Source organism: Urocitellus parryii, chromosome 11, assembly GCF_045843805.1.
Source record: "Urocitellus parryii isolate mUroPar1 chromosome 11, mUroPar1.hap1, whole genome shotgun sequence".
Lineage (NCBI taxonomy): Eukaryota > Metazoa > Chordata > Mammalia > Rodentia > Sciuridae > Urocitellus > Urocitellus parryii.
Genome location: NC_135541.1, coordinates 1,881,872 through 1,904,387, shown reverse-complemented (window position 1 = coordinate 1,904,387; position 22,516 = coordinate 1,881,872). Strand labels below are relative to the sequence as shown.

At 53.1% G+C, this 22,516-nt stretch overlaps 2 protein-coding genes across 6 annotated transcripts; one reads left to right on the top strand and one right to left on the bottom strand.

The window, feature by feature from the left end:
* The first annotated feature begins 1,655 nt into the window (after positions 1-1,655).
* Wrap73 (WD repeat containing, antisense to TP73) lies at positions 1,656-16,946 on the top strand. Of its 4 annotated transcripts, none has more exons than XM_026412865.2 (12): positions 1,656-1,790; positions 4,363-4,515; positions 5,222-5,338; positions 9,416-9,488; positions 10,908-11,011; positions 11,368-11,454; positions 11,747-11,881; positions 11,962-12,039; positions 13,409-13,514; positions 14,323-14,448; positions 15,190-15,381; positions 15,679-16,946. In XM_026412865.2, exons 1-12 carry the CDS (start codon positions 1,722-1,724, stop codon positions 15,819-15,821), a joined length of 1,383 nt encoding a protein of 460 aa, XP_026268650.1. In that variant the 5' UTR covers positions 1,656-1,721; the 3' UTR covers positions 15,822-16,946. The 4 variants fall into 4 exon arrangements, with proteins under 4 accessions (XP_026268650.1, XP_026268649.1, XP_077659817.1 ...); XM_026412864.2 differs by having other exon boundaries at positions 11,944-12,039; XM_077803691.1 differs by lacking the exon at positions 15,679-16,946 and having other exon boundaries at positions 14,323-15,282.
* Tprg1l (tumor protein p63 regulated 1 like) lies at positions 16,518-21,474 on the bottom strand. 2 transcript variants are annotated; one of them, XM_026412866.2, is made up of 5 exons: positions 21,208-21,474; positions 20,818-20,909; positions 20,507-20,683; positions 19,018-19,171; positions 16,518-17,698 (listed from the first exon to the last, which is right to left on the bottom strand). In XM_026412866.2, the coding sequence occupies exons 1-5, from the start codon at positions 21,403-21,405 to the stop codon at positions 17,504-17,506; spliced, it is 816 nt and encodes a 271-aa protein (XP_026268651.1). In that variant the 5' UTR covers positions 21,406-21,474; the 3' UTR covers positions 16,518-17,503. The 2 variants fall into 2 exon arrangements, with proteins under 2 accessions (XP_026268651.1, XP_026268653.1); XM_026412868.2 differs by having other exon boundaries at positions 19,018-19,108.
* Positions 21,475-22,516: the final 1,042 nt, after the last annotated feature.

Below are 22,516 nucleotides of genomic sequence, written 5' to 3'. Positions count from 1 at the left end.
CACAGAGATACTTTGGATATGACCATTCTCTCCCAGAGGGAGCTGTGTCCCACCGACCACAGGAATGACTCCACTGCACCCTGCTTGGTCCCTGGACGGTCGCCGCCTCCAGATCCTGGGCACCGATTCTATGACTGCGAAATCGTATAGTGGGTTTACTCGGCAACGCTGGTGCTCTTGAGCTTGAAATTGCTCTGGGTTCGCACACAGCTTTGGGTTAGTGGGCGACTCCGCTCTGGTCTGAGACACCTGCTGTGGTCGCAGCCGGCTTTTCCTGGGCAAATGAGAGCCTCAAAGGCCCTGATTCGGCTTCTTAGGGACTAGGCTGCAGGACCTGACAGAGGGCGAGTCTGACTTGCACTGCCTCCGATACTCATGGGACCCGTTACCTAGCTCTGCACTGATGCCCCTTTCCCATGGTGACCTCCATCCCTCGGGAGGTCCCCGCAGTGTGGCCCCTGGCATTGCCAGTGAGCTGGGCTGGTGCAAACCGGTTTCTCCTGGCACGGGGACCCCACTTGCCCTGGCCCTGCTGACTTCCATATATAGTTATTGCTCACTGTTTGCAAGGCTTGGTTTGGGAGTTCAAAAACCAATTCTACTCAGGGAGTTGGGTCTGGCTGGGGACCGAAAAGGTCAGGACGAGGGCAGGACGCGTTTAGGCACCCTAGGCGTTCCTTCAGGAGAAGTTGGATACACAGACGGGGGCGGGGTTGGGGGGCGCTAAGAGGTGCGAGCTGGACGCAGGCCGTGGCTCCTCTCTCAGAACACAGAGGATGCAGGGATTTGTGCGACCCAGAAGGCTGCGGAGGCGCAGCCTCTGTTGGGACCGGCGGGGACCACTAACGACTTGAGAGAGCGAGGGAGTTGGGAAGGTTTTGTCCCGGAAAGAGGCTCTGGGGTTGCGAGAGGACGAGAAGACATGGCACTCGGAGCGAGCGTCGGTATAAGCGAGTGCCCGCGCAGGGCCATCTCCGTGCCAAGACAGACTGTGGACTCTGGGTGCGGGCCCTGAAGCGTCCCAGTTCCCGGGCATCTAAGCCCAAGTGCGCTTGGAATGAAGTGCGCGCGATCCACACATTGGTTCGGCGGGGTCAGCCTCGAATTCGTTCGGTCTTTGATCTGAAAAGCCCCTGAGCATAAGAAAGTCACGCTGCAGGTAGTTGCTCGACTTAGTAAAAGAAAACAAAGACAGATACTTATTTATACGTTATAAATAAAATAATTGTGGCAGACACTGTTACATATTGAATATATGTACTAATATATAAATACATGTTTACAGAGAGAGAGAGAGCCCAGTTACATATTGAATTAAATTCGAATTTAGATAAGCCAGTACTCTGTCCCGCGATATTTGGGAACGTGCTTATATTACAAATGATTCGTTGTTTATCTGAAATTTGAATTTAGCCGTGCGTCCTGCATCTTGTCTGCCGCCCCAGCTGTCTGTGATCCGCGGTCTCGCAGACCCGACGTGGATATCTGGGACCCCGAAGGGATGAGCGGCGGTCGGCGCCTTTAAGCGCGGGGCGGGGCGCGGACTCCCGGCCCCACAATGCCGCGCGGCCGCCCGCAGCGCCGATAGGCTGCAGCCTCCTTCCACCGCCCCACTTCCGGCCGCCTTCCCCGCCTTACTTCCGGCCGCGGCCGGGCGGTTGCGGGCGGCGGGCTCCCCGCGGGCTGTCGGGCGCGGGTCGGGCCCGCGGCGGACGGCGGCCATGAACTTCTCCGAGGCGTTCAAGCTCTCCAGCCTGCTCTGCAGGTTCTCCCCGGACGGCAAGTACCTGGTGAGCGGCGGCGCGCGGCCTGCGCCCGCGGCGGGAGCCCGGGCGGACGCGGCTCTGGACTCCGGCACCGCGGGCTGAGCGGGGCGGGATCAGGCAGGAGCTCCGGGGTGGGTGCCCCGGGTCGGAGGGGTCCTGCACCGGCGCGCAGCCCCGGGCGGGAGGGACCCCTGGGCAGGTGCGCAGCCCGGGGCGGGAAGGAGACCTGGGCGGGTGCTCCAGATAGGAGGGGTCCTGGGCAGGTGCGCAGCCCGGGGAGGGAGACCTGGGCAGGTGCTTCGCATAGGAGGGGTACTCGACGATGCACAGTCCCAGGCAGGAAGGGTCCTGAGCCGGTGCGCGAGGGGTTCATGACGGTGCGCAGCCCTGGGCAGAAGGGCCATCTGGGCAAGTGCTTCAGTCTGGAGGTGAACCTGGGCAAATGTGCAGTTCCAGCCGGGGGGGGGGGGGCTGAACAGGTGTGCTGGACCCCGGGCTGTAACTCGGTGTGCAGATGTGCAACTCCAGGCAGAAGGGGTCCTGGGCTGGTTCTCCAGACTAGAAAGGGATCTGGGCAGGTGACTCCATATAGCTGTTTTTGGCTGTCAAAGGCGGATTAGGGATAAAGCTGTGTCTCTTTCACTCACTTGAGAGTCCAGAAGATGTTAGCTGATTGTTACTTTGTCACAAAAGTTGCCTGTTAACTGGTAAATAATATGGCTACTTTGTTGTCAACTCTCCTCCCTGTCCTCACCACATTCAAGTAATGTCCTCAAGGCTAGACTTGAACAGCTCATTACATGAGTGACAGTGCTTAAATTGCAGAGCTACAACTTCAAATTTTGAAATAAAGCAATATGACCAGTGTATATCCTAAGAAGTGGGGAGAATAATTGATATTGGGAAATGATTAAAGAAAAAACATCAGGCCTTAAAGAAAGTGTGCTTCATTTTTTTGTTTACTGTCCTGTATTAACCAATTGATGCTTTCTGATTCTTTTTCAGCTTGCACCTTTGTTAACATTCCTGTTATCTTGCATCTTTATTAACATTTCTGTTGTCTTTGTCTAGACCTTTGAGAATATAACTCCCAAAATGCATGTTTACTTTCTTTATGGAGGTATTATTCTAAATCACATAAAATAGTATTCAGCTACAAAGTACAAAATTTCATTAGCTTAAAGTGGCATCCAGAAACCTTGGTATGTTTTTCAAAGTGCCCCCTCCACAAATTAGGTGTTTTTTTTTAATCCATTTATGAAAGTTTCATTGATTTATAAGGAGAATGATTATATTTGCTTTTTGGTTTGTGTGCCCTCATCAGAATATTGTGGAACACTTGGTAATAATTTGTTACTGGAATCCTGTTCTTGGAAGCCCAGTTTTAGTATCATGCTTAGATATCAGATGGTGCTTGTGAGTGCCAAAGTTTCCATTTCTTAAGGAATTCATTGTAACTAATCAGAGCTGTGGAAGCTACAGTGTGAGAAAATAAGTTCTGTGATGCAGTCTCTTCAAGTCTGCAGTCACCGCCTTCCCTTTTTCTTTTTTTCCCCACCAACGAGGCTTTCTTTGTGGAAGTTAATAAAGCTAATAAGTCTAGTTTGACCTTGATAAGTACAGAAATGAAGCAATTAACATTTAAAAATCCAGTCTTGATTTTTAGTCTATAATATAATGTATAGTCACCAGGTGGTTACTCAGAAATTATTTGCATAAATATGGACATGAAGAAATATTTAAGAAACATTTAAGAAAATACACTTAAAACAGACTTTTTGATGTTCAGTGACAGGAACAAGTCACATGTGTTCACTTTTGGTTTGTTCTGGGTTGGCTAGTGGTGCCATGTAAAGGGCTTTGCTGCTTCTCACCAACAGCCCTGAGCCCTGGGGTTTTAACTCTTTATAAATTTGAGGAAACTGTCTAGAAGTGACAGTGGGGAAGGCTCTGGTTATTAAGTCACAGAAGAGCTTTTCCCAGTATTCTGTCCCACTTGGGCTTAGTTTTTAGTATTAACTTCAGAAAGGAGTAGAAGTGCTTTAAGTAGAGTCTTAATAGTCTCACACTTTATACTAGAGCATAGTTTATTTCTTTAAATTTATTTTAATTGCAGATTTATCAGGTGCAGTGATAATTTGACATGTAGCATCTAGTGATAAAGTCATAGTGGAGCCTAACAATTTAAAACCTTTGTGGGCTGGGATTGTGGCTCAGTGGTAGAGCGCTCGTCTAGCACATGTGAGGCCCTGGGTTCAATCCTCAGCACCACATAAAGATAAATAAATAAAATAAAGATATTGTGTCCAACCATAACTAAAAAATATTAAAAAAATAAAATAAAATAAAACCTACTTTGTATATTCAGTCTCTTTATTACCTCCTCTTGTTTTGGGAATGAGCTCTGTGATTGCCGTGCGGCATGAAGCCGTGTAGACATGAGGCTGTGTAGCAAAGCTGTGTAGACATGAAGCTGTGTAACATAAAGCTCATGAGGCAGGAGAAGGAGATGGCATGGAATGCAGGGCCACGCCGATGCCCCATGCCCCTCCTGTAGAGCAGAAGAGTCCAGTGCTTGCTCACTTATGTCTTTTAGGCCTCCTGTGTCCAGTACCGGTTAGTCGTCCGGGACGTGAGCACCTTGCAGATCCGTCAGCTGTATACCTGCCTGGACCAGATCCAGCACATAGAGTGGTCGGCAGACTCCCTCTTCATCCTCTGTGCCATGTACAGACGGGGGCTTGTGCAGGTGTGTGTTCTTGTGTTGGGGTCAGAGTTAGGAAACCCCCTGGGAGTGTCGTGTCACCAGTGTTATGTCTTCCAGTTTGTAAAACAGTGGCAGTGCAGCTCAAAGTCAGTTTTCTTTTAAAATTATAATGTTCCTCTAATAGTTTAATACTTTTTAAAAATTTTTTATTTTTCAATTTTTATTTATTTATTTAGTTAGTTGTAATTGGACACAATACCTTTATTCCATTCATTAATTTTTTTGTGGTGCTGAGGATCGAGCCCAGGGCCCCCGCGCATGCTAGGCGAGCGCTCTACTGCTGAGCCATAATCCCAGCCCCCTTAATACTTTAAAAATGAGTAAATCCTAGAATATTCTTGGTCTCTAAGCAAATATATTTCCAGAAATGGAGGTATTTGCCACTGCAGTCTAATGCTGGGGTGCTATGTGTTTCAGGCAGTGCTAGATAAGGCAGTGCTTTGTCCCATACCCACAGCAGCTCAGTGAGGGCCTGGGAGGGCAACCTGGATACATCGTTTTACAGGATAGCGAGAGAACATCGCCCAGAAGCGAGCTTATGTTGCCATGGGCCTAGCGCCAGCGCTTCCTGAGGGCAGACTCCAGAGCTGTCCTATCTTGATCCAGCGCAGTGGACGGTCCCTGGGAGAAGGCATGCTGGGTGTGCCAGTTGGTCCCTGATGGTGCATCTCTCTCTTTGCAAATCCAGGTCTGGTCTCTGGAGCAGCCAGAGTGGCACTGCAAGATCGACGAGGGCTCTGCAGGGCTGGTGGCCTCGTGCTGGAGCCCAGACGGGCGCCACATTCTGAACACAACAGAATTCCATGTGAGTGTCAGGCCTTGTGAGCCTTGTCAGCCAGTGGGAGCCCACACTCTGCTCCCAAGGGGCCTGGGACTGTCACTGTTGGGCTCTGGAGCAGCATGTCTATCAAAAGTCCTATCCCAGAAGCACTGGATATCCTTTTAGGCCAATTTTGAAGAAAACACTTTTTTTTCCCTTTTTTTGTGACACTAGGTTTTTAACTTAAAATTTTCAAAAGGAAAAGTTATCATCTACAGAGTTTATAAACCTTAAAGAAATGGCTTTATTGTGTATCCCACATGACACATATATTAATTCTGAAACATAATTTATACAGAATCAGTTAATTGCCTAGAGTGCATTTGGATGACACTGTTCAACCTAAGACCAAGGTTGTGGCCACTTTGTAGGTGACATTAGAGTAAATGTCAAGATGAGGGGTGGAGGAACACCAGGAACCTCATGGCACGGGGCACCCTGGGACAGTACTAAAACTGACCCCGGTACTCAAGCAGACTTCCATTGCCACAGTGAAGAACAACACAGGGATGCAGATGTCCCTGGCCAGGAATTGACCCTGTGGCCACCTGTGCCTCAGTCTAGTTGACAGGGAGGATGGAACACTCTCAGACCTGTGCCACTGGACCCTTCCAGATGCACAACCCTGTGGGAGGGTGTTGCCGAGGGTGAGGGGGGCTCTGCCCCTGCGTGACAGTAAGAAGGCTGTGTGGTTCCGCAGGCCGCGGAGGGCAGCAGATTGCTGTCAAGCCCTGGAGTCCTGCTCTCCTCTCCAGGCCACTCGGCCGGCACTTGGCATTATTCATTTCCTTGCTCTTCTGGGGGGCATCATATATGTTGCACAGATGTTTGGTTTGCAGTGGCTACAGCTCATTTAAATGGCCCTGTGCTTGCTTCACAGATCGCCCAGCGTTGGTTTTTTTTTTTTTTTTTTTGGTGCTGGGGATTGAACCCAGGGCCTTGTGCATGTGAGGAAAGCACTCTACCAACTGAGCTATATCCCCAGCCCCCAGCGTTGTTTTTAGATTCACCCACGCAGACAGGTGTAGCTGGTTTGTTCATTCTTTGTAAGAAAAACCATGCCACAGTCTATTAGCCATTCTGTTTCTGGGCATTTTGGGTTGTCAGAGGCACAGGGCTGTCATGCTGTGGTTCATACCCCCTGTAACATATCCAGAAACCATGGGAGGGTCCTGCCTGGTCAGCACCGATGTGTTCATCTCTCCGGACGGAGCTTTGCGATCCAGTGGAACTGTGCAGGCCTTCACTCTGGTTTAATTTCATGTCCTTAATTATCGGTGAGGTCGAGTGCTTTCATATCTTGTTTTACACACGTTAATTTAGACAAGTAGAGTGTATACCTGTGTGTGGTATGAGGTATGGACCCATTGTTGTCTCTTCCCTGAGTTATTTACTCTAAATAATTACTTCATCCATCTTCACCGTGGTCTGAGTACTGAATTCCTTTATGCCCTCAGGATCATTTCTGATTTTCAGTCTCTTCCATTGTTGGTCCACTTAAGTGCCTGTGTCCCATGTTAACTGGTTGAGGTTTCACATTATGTATTTATTTACTTTTATTTTTATTGTGCTGGGGATGGAACACACGGCCTCATATGTGCCAGGCCAGTGCTTTACCTCTGAGCCCCACTCCCAACCCCTCGTGCCCTTACATGTTAGTGTGGATGTAGTAAGTAGCCTGTAGTGGACTAGGAGAAAAACGAGGGCTAGAGGTATGAGTAAGCTGCAGAGCCTTGCCTAGCAGGAGCGAGGCCCTGTGAGAAGACAACGTATTTCACAGGCAGTGAAACCCACCCACTTGATGCTTGCAGTTTGGAGGTTGTTTTGCAGGTCGTCCTGGGTGAGCAGGACTGAGGACTTCGGCACCATAGTATGGGGCCCCTCATCGCTGTCCCTGTCCTGCCCATCACCTGCAGCCTCCATCTCTGCGGCTTTGCCTGCTGGAGCCGCCTGCTGCCCAGAGCTCTGGCTCCCCCTTGCACCATGGTGTCCTGTGGCCACCCTCCTGCTGCCGAGTGCTTCTGAACCTTTCTGCATGGCCCCTGTGCCATTGTGGGCCGTCTTCTGATGGAAGTGGCCATAGAGAGGCCTGTGCCCAGGGCCAGCAAGCTTCTTCAGTTGTCAGTGGAGCGGGTAGAGTTGACAGAGGTGTATTCTTTCCTTTTCTTTTTTGAGGAACCCGGTGTCTCTCTACCCCTGCGCCACATCCCAAACACTTTTTATTTTGAAACAGTCTTTCTAAGTTGCTGAGGCTGGCCTTGAACTATGATCCTTGAGCTTCAGCCTCCCAAGTTGCCAGGGTTACAGGCCAGCACCACTGTGCCGGCCCCCTAACTTTTTTTCTTACTGGATTTTGTGTGTGTGTGTGTGTGTGTGTGTGTGTGTGTGTGTGTGTTTACTGGGGATAGAACCCAGGGCCTCGTGAGTGCTGCTAAGCTATATCCCCAGCCCTCCTCCTGGAGGTTTCTAAACTTCTTTGTTCCTGGTGGGGTGAAGGCAGAAGCCAGGCTAAGTGCGTTTCCTGCTGGGGCCTCCGTAAGGTGCAGGCGGCAGATGCTGTCTCTGACACCTGCCTGTGCTCCCGGGTGTAGAAGTTTCTCGTTGAGTTGTCCAGTCTGCTCTGTGGAGTGGTCTCCACTCCTGCACTCCGGGCCTGCGGCACCTGGCCTGCCACTGGGTAGTCTGCCTCTGGTGAAGACGGTTCCCTGCTCTCCTCATGGGACTCCTGCTCAACTCCACACCACCCTCCCCAGGCCTCAGCGTGGCAGAGGCTCTGGAGGACCAGCCCTGTCCTCAGTGCTCAAGTTCACAAGGGGGCAGTGCCTGCTGTCACTCCTCCACACGGTGTGCAGGCGTCCACGTGCCCGTGGGCTCCCAGACACAGCGGCCTCGGTCTGGTTTTCTTTCTTATTTTTTTAGGAGGGATGATGTGGAGAAATCAAGTTAGTTGAGTTTTTAAGCTGATGAACTGAAAGCAGGCAGCATTTTCTGGAGTCGCGCTGGCACAGAAAAGGGCACACTGCATCCTCAAGTGGCATTTACCCGACTGAGTGCCCTTGCGGCCACATCCTTCCTAGGAGGGCTGTGGAGTGCCACCCGGCTCCTTGTGCCCAGCACTTGCTGCACTTCATGCTGCCACAGCCCTCCTTATGCAGCAGAGCAGCTGTGGGACCTGAGGATCAGTGGCCTGTCGCGCTGCCACAAGGCGTGGAGAACCTTTACAGAAACAAGTTCTTCTTGTCTGCTCCCAGGGGTGGGGTGTAGAGGGTCAGCATGTAATCAGGTGTGGCAGGCCACACGTGGAGTTTGATGTTCCATCCCAGAAGGTCAGCTTCCCATCCAGGGGTGTCCCCTTGGTGCAGGTGTCCTCAGTCACTTGTTGGGACCTTGTCTTCTCTTGGCCTTTTGTACCAGCCTGGTCACCTCCAGGGGAGGGAGAGGGGTGGTGGAAACAGCAACAGTGGTCACCTCCCGGCTAGCACGTCAGGGCAGAGGAGAAGTGGAGAGCAGCGACAGCAGTGGCCTCCCAGCTGCCAGGGGAGGGAGAGGAGAGGTGGGGAGCAGTGACAGTGGTGGCCCCAGAGCTCTTCTGCAGAAGGCGCGGCCTTGAACATCCTCCTCTTGGTAACCAGGGCCCTTAGTGTTCTCCTCTTGGTAACCCCCCAATAGGCTGCACTGTCCCGGGGACTTAGCCAGAACCACCTGAGTCCACACAGTGCTCTGGAGGCTGAAAGAGGCTCCTCTGGGTCAAGACTTTTCTCCATCCAGACATCTCTGTGCCTGTCGTAATATGCAAGCCAGGAGACCTAGTGTTTAGAAACACACCCACTCGACTGGCTCACTCAGACAATATCATTCCAGAACACAATTCTAAGAACATCAGTAGGAGGACAGTAAACATTGCATTTGGACACAGTTGTAGAGAAGAGTCCCTGGAAGGATCAGTAGCCTTGTGTCAGTAAATCTTTTCCTGGGACTGGTGATCTGGTTTATGATTCGGGACAGTCTTTCTGAAGATGCTAAGTACGTGCCAATTCCTTTCTCTCTCCCATTCCCCAATAGCTGCGGATAACTGTCTGGTCCCTGTGTACAAAGTCCGTGTCTTACATCAAGTATCCCAAAGCCTGTCAGCAGGGTGAGTCTGCCACAGCCGCTCCAACTTACTTCTTTGCATCTGTTTGGGGATTTGGGGACTTTCTTCCATGGAATATTTCCAACTTAGAAACTCAGCAGCACACCAGCTCCTAGTGGGCCTCTTCCTGTCCCCACTCAGCCCTTGTATGCTTGAAGTGTCTCCCAGGCATGTTCCCATCTTTCTCTATAAAAGTCAAGGCCCTTTCGCCACCATTTGGGTGACAAGAGGAAGCCAGGCAGACTTCAGATAAAAGTGGAGTTCACAGGAGACCCTGGCCTTCCAGAGAGCGGGTGGTCAGACCCTCCAGCTGGTGCCTGGCAAGGACACAGCTCGGCATCCACATGAATGTCGAGTCACTGGCTCTTCTGGGGACTTCTCTGAGCTGGTCACACCCAGGGGCAGGCTAAGGCATGGGGGCCCTCTCCCCATTAAGGCCTCCGGGAGGAGGTGGACTGCTGGGGCAGACACACCTAGCATGCCGGGCAGGACTAGTGACTGCTGCATCTGTCGAGACAGAGGGAAGTAGTGTTACCTGACTGGACGGTTTGATGGTGTTACTGTTTTTCGGTTGCCATCCTATCAGCAATCTGGGAATTGCGTTGGAATGAAAGTGCAATTGTGTGATTATTTTTGATGTGTAGAGTTTGAATGTTAGCAGCTCTGCTCAGGAGGTGCGCACTGCCCGAGTGGAAGTCATAAGTTATTGGAGGTGGTTTGTTTTCTTTTTCTCTTTTTTTAAATTTTTTAATTGTAGATGGACAAAATGCCTCTATTTTATTTATATTTACGTGGAGCTAAGGGTGGAGCCCAGATCCTCACACATGCCAGGCAAGCGCTCCACCACTCAGCCCAGCCCCGGCCCTGAAAGTGATACCTTTTTATTCACAAAGCCTGAAAACTTGGCCTGGGTTTTATGAGGCGATATAGAACTGGAAAATACAATTTTACATTTTCAACCAAAGTTTTTTTCTAAGTAGTCATCTTTTCTTTTTTTTTTTTTAAAGAGAGAGAGAGAGAATTTTAATATTTATTTTTTAGTTCTCGGCGGACACAACATCTTTGTTTGTATGTGGTGCTGAGGATCGAACCCGGGCCACACGCATGCCAGGCAAGCGCGCCACCGCTTGAGCCACATCCCCAGCCTTCTAAGTAGTCATGTTAAATTTACTTCTTCTAAACTATGAAGTTCAAAAGTAAAAAAAAGAAATGTACTAAGAACTGACCCTTGACCCGCTGAAGAGGAGCCTGGGCTTCTGTGGGCCGCCCAGCAGCTCTCAGGCCCGACTTCTGCCCGTGGTGCTCTCGCTGGTGGGCACCCCCTTTGCCCTCCACTTGCTTTGTCGTCCTCCCTGGGAAACCACTGCTGTCCTTTCTCTTGCTTGGCTACTTCCTAATTGGGTGCTCTGCCCTTCCTGGCAGGGGTCACTTTCACCAGGGATGGCCGCTACATGGCCTTGGCAGAGAGGCGGGACTGCAAGGACTACGTGAGCATCTTCGTGTGCAGCGACTGGCAGCTCCTGAGGGTACGGCGCTTCCTCGCCCTGGGGGAGCAAGGCGCCCGGAGTGGGCCTCCCAGCACTGCTGCTGGCACTTGCGCTGTGTGGAGGGATTTTAACCACAGGGACAGAATGTAGATATTTTCGTTCATTTGTGTGTAAGAAAATCAAATGCATGAGTGTTAGAAACAGTAAGTGTACAGAGAAGGCAGCTGGCCGGAGGCATGCGCTACCTCACTTAGGAGCTCTGCATTTGCTCAGGCATTCGAGACCCGCCTGGGCAACATGATGGGGCTCCCATCTCGAGAAAATACATGAATAAAAGAAACACTTATTTAGGAAAAGATTGGCAGATTTTCATGTTTTCCTCTCCCCCTTGGAAGCATTTTGATACAGATACTCAGGACCTGGCAGGGATCGAGTGGGCCCCGAACGGTTGTGTGCTGGCAGTGTGGGATACCTGCTTGGAGGTACGGAGTGTGCCCAGTGACAGTCCTCTTCTAAGAGCGCCCACCTGCTCCTCACCCGGTGCTCTCTGCAGACAGTGAGACAGTGGGCTTGGCCTCGTTGCAGTTGACTGTTGTCAGGTGTATGCCACAGTCTCCCCTTTCCCTGTGCCACTGGGAAATGGTATAATGTAATCCCACTTCACAGGCGGGTGGAGGACACTTCCTCCTGTGCTGCTCCCCATGGGCTGCAGGAGTCTGCAGCGCCACTGCTGTGTGTTCCCGGGAAAGTGACGCCTGCATGTCTCCTCTGCAGTATAAGATCCTGCTATACTCCCTGGATGGCCGCCTGCTGTCCGCCTACTGTGCCTACGAGTGGTCCCTGGGCATCAAGTCGGTGGCTTGGAGCCCCAGCAGTCAGTTCCTGGCAGTGGGGAGCTACGACGGAAAGGTGGAGACAGGTGGGGTGGGAACCCAGTGAGCGGCCCTGCTTAGCCCTACGGCTCACCTCAGCTGTGCTTCTTTCTCCAGGTGCGCCTCCTTAATCATGTGACTTGGAAAATGATCACTGAGTTCGGGCATCCTGCAGCCATCAACAACCCCAAGATAGTAAGTCCGGGTCCTGAGCTGGGGTCTGAGCAGTGTTTGGGAAGGGGGAGGAGCTGCAATTGCATTCTGACCCTGCTGATGTTATTGTCCCCACACCTGCATCTTTCTGTGCTCTGCTGGTTCTGTCAGTGCAGGCTTAGATTTCGACCTCTGCTGCCCACAGGCTCTTCCAGCTACTGCACTTGCACTTCAGGCCTCTTTCCAAGAGGACCTGAGTCTGCCCCTGCCCCTGCATAGTGGGCTGGGAGAGCTGGGCACCTCCACAGGGCCTGAGGAGGTCACCTTCCAGGCCCAGGGAGCAGGAAGCACAAAGTCCTCTGATGGAGAGGACTTTTGATGTCCATTTGTGCAGCAGCAGCAACAAGTGCCCACTGCCTCCTGGCCTCTGGTCTGTGTGGGTGATGGTAGAAGATGAGCTAAAAATGCTGGCCTCCCTGGTAGGGCTTCCTGGCCCTGAGGAGGAGAATACAAGTGGCGTGGCCGGCAGGCACAGGGCCAGGCCAGCCAGCCAGGGACCTTCCTGGAGGTGACATCAAGGTGAATACTGGGAGGAGGAGCAGAGAGGAGCTGCAGGTGCCAGGGTTGTGTGATCTCAGGCAAAGGTGCCTCTTGGAGGGAGCGGTGAGGGAGGCTCTGGGAGGGAAGGCCAAGGGAAGGCTGACCATAAGGGCCCAAAGATGTCCCGTGGCCGCTGCATCTCTCCAGGGCCTCTCACATGTATGCCTTAAAACTCAACCAGGTGGACCCTGCACCAGGCCCCCGAGTGTTGGTCAGCTCTCCCTGCTGTGACAGAATGCCTGCAGAAATAGCTTGCAGGTGGGAAGTCACGGCCTCAGGGTTTAGTCCATGTCACCTAGCCCTCTTGCTTTGAGCCTATGGCGAGGCAAAGCAGAGCTGCTTACCTCCTGGTGGCCAAGAAGCAGAGCAAGAGGGGAAGGCCTGGGTCCCAGGTCCCCTTGTGGCCACAGGCTGGGGACCATCAGCAAATGGGCCTTTGGGGGACTTTAAGATCCAGACTGTAGGCCCGAGCCTGCCACACCCACCTCCTCCTCGGGGAGGTTCCTCCGCATGCTGCTTGCTGGCATCTGGTGGTGCCCACTCTCCTTGGCCGTCACCAGGGAAGTGGACGCCCCGCTCACTCCTGCACGGTTGGCTGCAGGAGTGACCGGGTGCTGTCTGAACACAGCTGCACACTGGCTCCTCGCTTCTCAAGGGGCACTTGCCAGCAGGCTCCGGTGGCCCTGGGGAGCCTCCCCTCCACAGGTGGCACTGTTACGCCACAGCTGCTTGCCCAGCACCTCGGGTATCCCCATAGCAGCTCCGGGTCTCAGCCCTGTCCCTCCCACCTGGTGGCCGGGTTGTCTTTCAGGTTGTGTATAAGGAAGCGGAGAAGGGCCCACCGCTGGGGCTGGGCCGCCTGTCCTTCCCGCCACCCCTACCACTGGCGGCCCCCCTCTCAGCCTCGGAGAGCAAATGTGAGTAGCAGAGGGCTGCTGTCCTCTGCATGGGACACTTTGCTTGTTTTCATTTTTCTTTTAAAATGAAAAAGATTCCTTTTTGTCCAAATACATTTCAGGTGCTCTTTATTTTTTTAAAAGTCCATTTCCCTTCCCTGTGCTGCCTCCAGCCAGCGATGGAGTAAGTGCTGGAGTCTAGTTTGACCGCTGGCTCACTGAGGGCAGGACTTGACATCCAGAGTGAGGTGCCCCAGGGGGATCAGAGAGCCTGCAGCGGTGCAGTGAGCGGGACTAGCTGGACACAGCAGGGTGTGGTGACCCCTCGGCCTTGCTGGTCCTGGCCATGCACTGGGGGCAAGGAGCCTGTGCTCCAGAGGACACAGGGACCTTAGGGACATGTGGGGAGAGCACCTGGCCCTTTGCAGGCGTGGAGGGTAGGAGGGCAGCCCGGCCCCAGGAAGCAGCTCACCGCCACTTGTCCTGCAGCCTCCTGCTGCTGGTTTTATAAAGCTCTCTGCATCTGAAAGCCACAGAAACAACGAGGTTGAGCTTGACTGAACCAGGACGCTGACCGCTGACCGGGTGGGAAAACAACTGCTGAGGTGTGAGGGCAGTGAGGGCAGCGAGGCTGGGTAGATCCGGAACAAGCCGGATGACGCGATGCCCTGTCATTTCTTCCTTACCAGACAATGTCCCCAACACTGTATGGGTCTGGGACATCCAGGCCTGGCAGGCAGTGGTGCTACTGTCCCTGAGGGAGTTCCCCAGGCCTCCGTGCTGTAGCCGACTCAGGCGAGCTCAGCATCTCTCCCTTGTGACGTTCCAGATGAGATCGCCTCTGTGCCAGTTTCCCTGCAGACCCTGAAGCCGGCCACCGACAGAGCGAACCCTAGGATGGGCGTGGGGATGCTGGCTTTCAGTGCTGACAGCTACTTCCTGGCCACAAGGAATGGTCAGTATGCGCTGGTGTCGATCTGCTGTGCCCCACGCTCCAGGGGTAGAAACCATGGGAAAGAAAAAGCAAGTGAGGGGGCCGTGCGTGGGCTCCGATTGCCTGGAGCCGAGATGCAGTGTCCTGTTGCAGAGGCCCCTCAGGAGTCCAGCTCTTCTTTGCGGAGGCAGCAGGCCAGTGTGTCAGCAGCAGTACCTTGGCCTCTGCACACTCCTTCCTCCTTAAGAAAGAACAGGAGCCAGGCGCAGTGGCACGCGCCTTTAATCCCAGCAGCTGGCAAGGCTGAAACAGGATTGAGTTCAAAGCCAGCCTCAGCAATCGCTGGGGAGGCTGAGACAGGAGGAGATGAGTTCAATGCCAGCAACGGCGAGGCGCTAAGCAACTCAGTGAGACCCTGTCTCGGGATGTGACTCAGTGGTCGAGTGCCCCCGAGTTCAATCCCTGGTATCCCATCCCCCCAAAAAACAAAAAGGAAGAATAGGGCATAGGGTAGGCAGTCTGCCCTGTAGGCCTGGTTCTTCTTTTTTTTTTTTTTTAATTAATGATGGCAGCTCTTATAACAAAGCCAAAGAAGAACATTGGTGGATGGTCTTTGAAGCCTGTGCTTTGCTCTGGAACCCTGGTCCTCTGAAGCAGGCTCAGGAACACTGACCTCTCCAGGGCTTGCATGCAGAGGGGCCAGGCTACCTAGGGTCAGCAGAGCACGGATGACATGATGCCCTGTCATTTCTTCCTTCCCAGACAATGTCCCCAACACCGTTTGGGTCTGGGACATCCAGAAGCTCAGGCTCTTCGTGGTGCTGGAGCAGCTGGCCCCCGTGCGCTCTTTCCTGTGGGACCCACAGCAGCCTCGGCTGGCCATCTGCACAGGAGGCAGCAAGGTCTACCTGTGGTCCCCAGCGGGCTGCGTGTCGGTGCAGGTGCCTGGGGAGGGTGAGTGCATCCGGTGGGCGTGGAGCTGCAGCCTCTAGGGCAGCTGCCAGGCCCTCTGCTGCACGGGGGAGCTCCTCCACATCTTTCAGGAAACTTCAAGGCCTGTGCCCAGTGTGTGCACCTGACAGGACCCACCACCCTAAGCTTCATCGGGTGGATGGTGGCCTTGAGCTCTACCTGGCTTCTCCCATCTGGGTCACCCAGGTCCCTTCTGTTTGCCCGTGGGGTACAGGCTGCCTTCCCCGGGGATCCTCATCTCCCTGCTCTAATCCTTTGGCTACCCTTTTCTGTCTCTAGGTGACTTTCCGGTGCTTTCTCTGTGCTGGCATTCAAGTGGGGACTCCTTGGCCCTCCTCAGTAAGGATCACTTCTGTCTCTGTTTCCTGGACACTGAAGAGGGGGTCCACACAGCTGTGGAACAACGGGACAGCCATGCGTAGGACCTGGTGGAACCCTCAGCAGGGACTCCATGTCCCTGATCTGGGAAGGAAGAGGTTCCCCTGGGAGCTCTCCGGCTGTGTTGTGCTGGCTCAGTGACTTGACTCTGATTTTCTGTAGCAAGGGGGTTTTGTAAATATGTGTGGTATAAAGCTGTAATTTTCATTATTTAAAATAAATATTTGCTAATTTATAAAACATTGATGCTTATTTCCTTGAAGGGCCATCACGGCAGGTTTTCCAGGTTAGGCCGAGTTGTTAGTCAGTCTCAGGACGTGAAGGACGCTGTGCTGCAGAGCCCACCCCACTGCCGTGGCTGCTCTGGGTTCTTTTCAGTCACTGGTGGTTTCAGGGGGGCATGGGTGTGCCTGTGCCTGTGGGGTGTGCCTGCCCTCTGTGGTAGGGTGTACTCTGGAGTGAGGGGGACAAGCACCTGAGGGCAGGGCTCTCCTGGGTCCTCTCAAGGGGATGATAGCTGGGAGGCAGCGGCTGGAGCACCAGGGGCGCTGAGAGGGCTGCCCGGCTGCCCGCACTGTGTCTCTTCATGGAGGACGTGCCAGGCAGGATCCTGTTCCTGCTCCTGCAGAGCCTGCAGACAGACCTTCAAAGCTGAGGCTTGAGACTCACTCACTGGGGAGCTGCTCCCCTGGCTGGGCACTAATTTTAATGACAATAACCTCAAAAAACAGCAACATCCATTTGGTTCTAAACATCTTTACTACAAGACTGCAAGAGCAGGCTGAAGACCTGGGTGCTTTGAGACAGCCTTCCTCTGGACAGGCCACGTGTCCCGGTCGCATCGTGCCAGCAAGCGTAAAGCCATGACAGAGCTGTAAGTGAGGAGGAGGAGACTGAGGAGCCAGCGCTCAAGTCGCGAGTGCTGCAGCCCCACTAGGCGTGGGCTGGGAGTCTGATGGCACCTGGAACCTACGGGCTGCAGGAGCCAGGGTGGCAGTCTCTGGGGATCTAACACGTCCTTGCTTTAAAGTGCATCCTTTAAAGAGCAAACTACCGATTTCCCTTTTAAACATGAACAAAATAACAAAAGCTTAGGATACCTATAGTTGTCAAAATTATGTGCAATTCCTCAACAAATTGTGTTAAATGATTCTCTGTAAACTTTTTTGGGCCTGGGGAAAAAGTATTAACAACTTGGATTAATTTTAGAAAACATACAACTGTAGGTCAACCATATTTACAAAAAACAACTGTCCGCTAGGCTCTGACAAGGCACAGACTGCTGTGACCAGTCTGTAGGCTGCTTTGTATTTTGCTTAAAAAAATGGATAAAATTTCAAAAATACAAAATTTAACATGAGTGTAAACACATGTGCAAGTGCAGGCACTGGAGATGCCAGGCTCCTCCCCGTACTGAGGTCTACACAGCGAGGCACGCAGATGCGCCCACAGACTCGAAGCATGCTGCAGGGGCTGGGCAAGAAACCACAAGAAGCTAATGGGCACTTGAGGGGACACGAACGGCAGCAGCACGGGGTCAGCTACGTCTCTCTGCCCCTCTCTGTAGCTCACTAAGGAATTCACTGGACCATGCTAATAACATCAGATCCCCAAAGGTGGCCACCCCGGTCCTCCCTCCAGTAGCAGCGGGCTGGCTTGAGGTCTCCCGCATTCCCGAGTTCCCCTCAACAAGGCTTTCCTTGGGGATGGCTCCACGCTGAGCTGTCTAGAAGCCAATCTTGCCTCTGGTCATGGAATAACCCAGTTTGGCCTCGTTGTTGATGAAGGACATCAATCCCACGTAGGTCTCGATGAGCAGGGGCCGCTCCAAGACCAGCACACCATTTGCTTGTCCTGGCAGAGGACTTTCTTTTTGGGCTTTTTTGACAGCTTGGATTAACAGAGCCTTGAAGCTTTCCAACTTTAAAGAGAAAAAACAAGGAGCTTCAAGCAACAAAAGAGTAATCTGTTAAATGGAAAATTTTGCATTTTGAGACATTTAACTCCCTCAAAACACACACACAGGCACGTGTCACTTAATGGCAATGAGATGTTCTAAAAACGTCTTTAAGTGATTTCATTTTGAGAATATCACAGTACTTATACAACCAGTACGCAGGTCACCCGGGTGCCGGCGTGGCCGGTGTGGCACACTGCTCCACAGCACACTCGTGTAGGGAGAAGCACCCTCTAAATGCTGATCAGAGAAAAACAGGCACGTAAGCCAGTCCTGGGTACTGCTGCCCGGCACCGCGTCCTGGACCGCGGGCGATGATGCCATGTTTGCAGCTGTCTGCCCCAGTGCCCACCACTGCTGTGTGAGCAGGCTGCTGTGGCACAACGTGACTCTGCGGTGTGTGCCTTTTTCTTTGTTGAGCCCCTCAGGGCCCTCACTTGACAAGACACCTCTCGGCCACTTCTTGGGAGTCCCTCCACAGCCCTCAGCGTGGCTCTCTGATTGGCATGACACTTGCCATTGTGCTCGTCGGTTTAGACATCAGCCTTTCCTCCCGACAGGACTCGGAGGGTGGCAAGTGTTTTGCCACAGAGGCCTACTTCATCCTAGGCAGGCTCCCAGGTGCAAGGCACCCCAACCCATCTCTGCTCCAAACCTGGCCTGAGGCCCAGGGAGCACCCAGACTAAGTGTCTTCAACATGGCGGGTCAGCTGCTACTCCCTACCGTGTGTCTAGGCTATTCTCCAAGAGAATCAGCAGCAGCAAGAGGCCATGTTACAGACCAGCAGTCATACGGGCTCCTCACACACAAATGAAATAATTTTTTTTCCCAGTAATGGGAAAGGAACCCAGGGCGTTCTGCCACTGAGCTCCATTCTTGGGCCTTTTCATTTTACTTTGAGACAGAGTCCTGCTAAGTAGCCCAGGCTGGCATTAAACTTGCAATCTTCCTGCCTCAGCTTCCAGAATCACTAGGATTACAAGTGGGCACCAAAGTGCATAGCTTAACCAGAATAAAATATTTAAAATATTTTTTTTAGTTGCAGTTGGACACAATACCTTTATTTATTTATTTTTTATGTGGATCGAACCCAGGGCCGCACACGTGCTAGGTGAGCACTCCACTGCTGAGCCAAAAATTTTAAAAGCTACAAGTTCATTTCCTCATGGTCAGCAGTCATTCTTCAAGCTCTCATCCCTGCATGTGGCCACAAGACTGGGTGACACAGACCTCTCACCACTGCTGGACGTGCAGCTGCAGTGGCTGCTGACCACCTGCTCACCTGGCACAGAGAAGCCGTCTTTTCATCCACACCAGCCATTGGGTGCTCTATGAAAGTGGCGTAGGGCACGTTTGTGGACCAGGGGTTCCATCTGTTTATGAAAGAAGGACGACTCTGCTTGTCCCATTGGATGCGAATCCCAAAGCCTTCTCGCCTGACACATGAGAACAAACAGCCATCTTCAACACCACAGACAGGAGGCTCTCACACCCGTCAGAGACAAAAAGCAGCAGTTAATGTAGCTCTGTATCCCTGGGAAGACCCGAGACAGTTCCCAACCAAAAGTGGCTTTGAGTATCACTGTTACCCGGGCTGGCCTTGAACTCATGATCCTCCCTCCTCAGACTCCCAAGTAGCTGGGGATATAGATGTACACCACCATGCCCAGCTTTTTGGCTTAAGGACTTTTAAATATGACAAGTTAAATATATTGTCTTGTTTATCTAAACTTTATCTTTACTTATGCATTAAAAATTAATAGAAATACATCATAGATAGCCTAGCCCGTGATTAATGTGTTCATAACTTTGCTGTTTCTTTACTGTATTATTAAATTCTGGTTAAAATTTTTAATCATGTTGGCTCACTGAATTCTCCATTCAAATCTCTACATCAAACTCTAAGTTGTAGCTGGGTGCAAAATAAAACCTCTGAATTTTACAGTTTAGGTTTTTTTCCTATTAAAGATGATCAATTATTTTTTAAAAATATTTTTTAGTTGTAATTGGCACAATATCTTTATTTTATTTATTTATTTCTATGTGGTGCTGAGGATTGAACTCAGGGTCTCACACATGCTAGGCGAGTGCTCTACCGCTGAGCCAGCACCCCTGCCCCAAGATGATCAGTTCTTGAAAGTTGAGCAATAGGTATTTTTTTTCCTCTCTTCTTTTTCTTTTTTGGTGGTATTGGGGACTAAACCCAGGGGTGGTCTACCACTGACCTACATCCCTTTTTACTTTGAGATAGGGTCTCACTAAGTTGCCTAAGCTGTCCTCAAACTCACAATCCTCCTGTCTCAGCCTCCAAAGTGGCTGAAATAATAGGTGTGGGCCTCTGTGCTTGGCTACCCCCAGATATTTGCAAATATATCCACCCTTAGTAATATCTATAAATTAAATTGGCACTCTTAAAAAAATCACTGGGCTTGAACGTGTAATCTTTCCTTGGATGGAGATAAAATGCCCTGAGGAACATCCAGTTCTCTTTTGACAGTGGCTCAGCTGAGATGTATCTGAAACCCAGTTAAACCACTTCCACTGCAAGCCTAAAAGTTGTCTTTCATGCCAAAATCCCTCTCAGTAGCACTGGACTCCCAGAAAGTCACTTGCTTCTATTTTAAGGATCTTTTTATCCATCCTTCAGGCTGAGATCATTAGCTTACACAGAACAGCAGACACAGGACTACCACCTAGGGGTTTAAAAGAGCTGAGTTCTAAGGTCACAATGGTCCCAACAGCAAGATAAGGGCTTCTTTGAATGCACTCACTTGTTGAGAGATTTGGGGGGAAACTGGAACTCTCCGTGGGAGATGGTGTCCACTGCACTGAGTGCCACCCTGACCACCTGCTGGCACTGAAGGCTGATGAAGTCGTACTTACAGATGAGCAACGACTGGTCAGTGACCAACACCAGACGCTCTTTTTCGTTGTTCCAGTGGTCCACCCTAGAGGCGAAGACAAGTCACCTGTTCCCACCCTCTTGAGCAAACACAGTCCTGGTCTTCTCAGGGGGGTGTTTCCCTGCAGAGCTCTGCCTGGGTCACGGGAAGCTCCCCCCCAACACCGGAGGCTCGCTTACTCGGTCAGCAGCCACACCCCCTGGATCTCGCCGTCCTCCACGGGCCGGACAACGGCGCGGATCTCTTCCACGGCCTGCTCGATGGTGCCGGGCTGGACGCGGCCGGGGCAGAGGTCAATCTGGGCGGGCGCTCTCCTCTCCTCCTGTCCCTCTGCTCCGCCCTGCCGGGCCTCCCCTGCTTCCCAGGGCCTGGTCCTCCTCCCCAGCCTCCCAGACCCTCCCGCGGTCCCAGGTTCCTCCCCTGCCCTCCCCGTCCGTGCCCGACCCTCCTCCCCAGCCCTCCCGCTGCCCTCCCCGTGTCCGACCCTCCTCCCCTGTCCTCCCACTGTCCTCCCCGTGCCCAACCATCCTCCCCTGCCCTCCCGCGGCCCGGCCCGGCCAGGCCCTCACCCGGAACACGAAGTACTCCTTGACGCGGGCGCGGCGCGTGGGGTCCTGGACGCTGAGCGGCCACAGCGTCTGGCGCAGTGGCGTGCCCACCCCTGCCCGGGCCCCGCCCGCGCTGCCCGACCCCACGTCCTCGCCGGCCGCCAGCAGGGCCGTGGGGCTCGTGCCCGCGGAGTCCACCGAGTCCCGCAGCTGCAGCATCGCCACTCCGGGCCGGGACCCTACCCCGAAGCCGCCGCCTTAGGGCCACCGCCCGCAGCCGTCAGCGCTGCCCCGCCCCTTTAGTCGCGATTGGCTGAGAGCCGCCGGACCCGCCCCAGTCTCCGCCCCTAAAGCGCCCGCCTCCCCCTCGGGATTGGCTCTTTCCCAGCCGTCCTCCGCGATTGGCTCCGGCCCTCTGCTGTTCACATTCCCTCCCACCCCTGGCCGCACCGGAAGCAGCTGTGGCTCGCAGACCCACTTCCTGTTTACGGAACTGAAAACGGACCACACCAAGAGTGTTGCCAGGGAGACGCGGGCGTCGGGGGAGGAGGAAGGGGAGGGCCGCGGGAAGGAGGAGCCAGGAACTCTCGGAACCGGGACCTCCTAGTGCTGGTGCTCCACGAGCGGGGTGTGCGCTCTCGCCCATTTGAGTAACGCCCCTTCCTCCTTGGCGGGAGTGGCCGCTGTACGTACGCGCCTGTACGCTTCGGCCGTGTGAGTACGTCGGGCGTGTGCGTAGCCAGGTGCCTGTGAAGGTTAGGTGTGTGCACGTCACGTGTCCGCACCTGGCGGAAGGCTGCGCGGTGGTGAAGGGTCTGCCTGGATCCAGCGGTCCTCGGGGCGGGACCGCAGATCCCCTGCAGAGCTCTGCCTGGGCCAGAAACTGGAGCTCCCCAGGAACAGGGGGGCCCAGCGCGGTGCTGAATTCAGGCATCCTTCGCGTCCTCATAGGGACCTTAGGAAGCAGGCAGAAGGGGATACTTGAGGCACAGGGTCAGCCACCTGCCAGTGTCACACCACCAAGGGTCAGGATGGGCATTCTTTTGACCTGCTCTTGTCCCAAGGGTCACTATACGGTTGTCTGTCCTCTTCCAGCCCAGCGATATGCACGGGAGCTGCACACTGCCCTGGATTCTGCTATCCCTTCGGGAGACTCAGCCCATCCAGTGCCACCCTCCTTGGCACTATCTTCACAGGCTCCAAGGCTGTGTATCTGTACATCCCGCTGGTCCCTCTGACCACTGCCCTGTCATGTCCCTGTTGCCCCCCCCCCACACACACACACATGAGACTCTTGTCAACTCCGTGTGCTCACCTCCCCGGGAGATGT